At 65.5% G+C, this 2,209-nt stretch overlaps 1 protein-coding gene across 1 annotated transcript; it reads right to left on the bottom strand.

Moving 5' to 3' along the window:
* Positions 1-170: 170 nt before the first annotated feature.
* MNEG_12631 (hypothetical protein) lies at positions 171-1,793 on the bottom strand (the record flags this gene model as incomplete). The annotated part of the gene is made up of 5 exons (XM_014038894.1): positions 171-281; positions 545-593; positions 859-968; positions 1,478-1,600; positions 1,692-1,793. The coding sequence occupies 5 exons, from the start codon at positions 1,791-1,793 to the stop codon at positions 171-173; spliced, it is 495 nt and encodes a 164-aa protein (XP_013894348.1).
* Between the last annotated feature and the right edge of the window lie 416 nt (positions 1,794-2,209).

Here is a 2,209-nt window from a genome sequence, read left to right on the forward strand (position 1 = left end):
GCCGCGTACGGTGAGTAGCTTGGGACAGGGTCACAAAGGCATCTCCATACCCGCCACGTCCCTCCCAAACCCATGCGCCCCACATCCTGAGCAATGGCGATCGCGTGCCCGTACCCCCTCCCCTGCGCCCCTGCGCCCCCGCGCCCCCGCGCCGCCGCCGCCGCCGCCACTCACAGCGTGCCGAGCCGCTGGCCGCCGGATGTGACGAGGGGCGCTGCAGCATAGGACCGCGCGTGCGGCCACCCGGTCACTATGGGGTAGTCCTTGAACCGGATGTCCAACTGCAGGGGGCGCAACGTTCAGCGTGAAATTCACGATCCCGCCGCCGTCGCCCGACCTCGCGAATACCCGGCGCCGCTCAACACGTGGATGAAGCAGCCGTGTAGCGCCGGGGCCGAACGCGGCGTGGCCGGGGGTTGGCGCACACGGCCGCGGGGCAAGGCCACCGCCCCGGCGTGGTCGCGGAGGCGGCGCGGCTGCTGCTGAGCGACTGGACCCCGCGCGGCGTGCGTTTCTAGTGCCAGGCGCGGCGTCGCAGGCTCACCCGCAGATCAGGGATGACCAGCGCTTCAGGGTGCCGGCTCAGCAGCGCCCTGCGGCGCGAGAGGGGGCGCGACCGGGAGCGGAGCGCCGTGGGCGGGAGGCGCGAGCCGCCCCCCATGAGACACAACCAGGCGCGCAGGCTTGCTGGCTGCTGCCGCGGCCGCAAAACGGAACCGCAAAGCAAGCCGCGGCCTCCGGCCAGTCCCGCTGGCCTGCAGCTGCTGAGCCGCACTGCCCCGCGCTCCTCGTCCACCGCCAGAACTGCCCTGACACCCGCAGCTCCTTCGCTTCTTGCGCCGCCACGTCCTGGCTCACCACGCGCATATGGAGCAGCGCCTGTCCACCTCCGTGAAACCCGACAGCCCCTGGACGGACTTGAGCCACACCCTGTCCTTATCCACGAACGTAATCATCGAGATGGGCACCTGCAGACAAGATTATGCACGCCTTGCCGTCACCACAGCATTTGAGTGGCACGGCACCCGCTGCCTGGCGCTGTGGACGCCGCGTCCAAGCTCCCTCCCCGCGGGCCAGGGTCAAACACAGCTCCCCGCCGCTGTGCTCGCTGCTGCTTGCCTTGAAGAGCGTCTTGCAGAGCTTAGTGATGCGCTCATACGCCTCCTCGGGCTCCTGCAAATTGCCATTTTGCCAGGCCGCGTGGCAGGACGTGCAAAGGTGTTGCCATCATGGGTGTTCCCGCCCATCAAAGACAGGGGGTGCAGCCAGGAGAACAGCAGTCGCCTATACACGGACAAAGAGGAAGCCGCGACCGAATGCGCCACACAAATTTGCAGCTGCACCGCACACGGGGCTACAGGCGGAGCACCGGGCGTACAAGCGCCAAGCGCTGGCCGCACTGCCGAGCGCGCAATGCATAGCCACAATGCATCGAGCGCACAACATCGGCACGCAGCCCGCCGCCGCCATATCGCACCGTGTCAAGGATGTTGTACGAGTTGAGAGACTCCCACCGCACGTCTTCGTCCTCAGGTAAGATCACCTCGTTCAGCACCACCAGCAGCTGAGATGAGTCCTCGCGCCCACCGCTCGCCGGCACCTGATCGTCGATAGCACGTGTATCAGCTGTCTTAACCTCCGTATGGGGAGCAAGAGAGCTCCGACAGACGCCCACACCGACAGTGTCCCACCTCCACGCCAGGCTTTTCCACCTCGACACCGGGACTCGCTGCCGCCTTCTCCGCAATCACGGGGGCCTCCAGCACGGCCGGCTTAGAGCTGATGCAGCCCATGCCTCCGCGGGGCCCCACGCAAGCTTGCAAGGGGCACGCACTCGTGCTCAGCTGCTTCGCAGGGCTGTGGGGTTGTATGATAAGCTGCTGAGTTCAAGACATAATCCGAAACAACGCATGTGCCGATCGTGACGATTGTGCCATTTTCCACGCGGCCGGGCAGGTCCCGCAGTTTGTCGAGGGCAGAAGAGATCCGTGCCAACCCAAACTGAAACGGCTGGGAAGCGTCCGCGCGAGAGCCATAAGACAAACGCCTCTTGTTATTGTTGCATCACAGGAAAGATTCGCTTAGCTGTGACCGTTGTCTATATCACGGGTGATCTCATCAGGACGTTGACCGGGACCATGTGGTGCTGCTCGTGTCGACGCGCCAAGCCTGCAGCGACCCCAGACGTGCTATTTATCGGCCTGGAGGT

Source organism: Monoraphidium neglectum (genome assembly GCF_000611645.1).
Source record: "Monoraphidium neglectum strain SAG 48.87 unplaced genomic scaffold scaffold03346, whole genome shotgun sequence".
Taxonomy (NCBI): Eukaryota; Viridiplantae; Chlorophyta; class Chlorophyceae; order Sphaeropleales; family Selenastraceae; genus Monoraphidium; species Monoraphidium neglectum.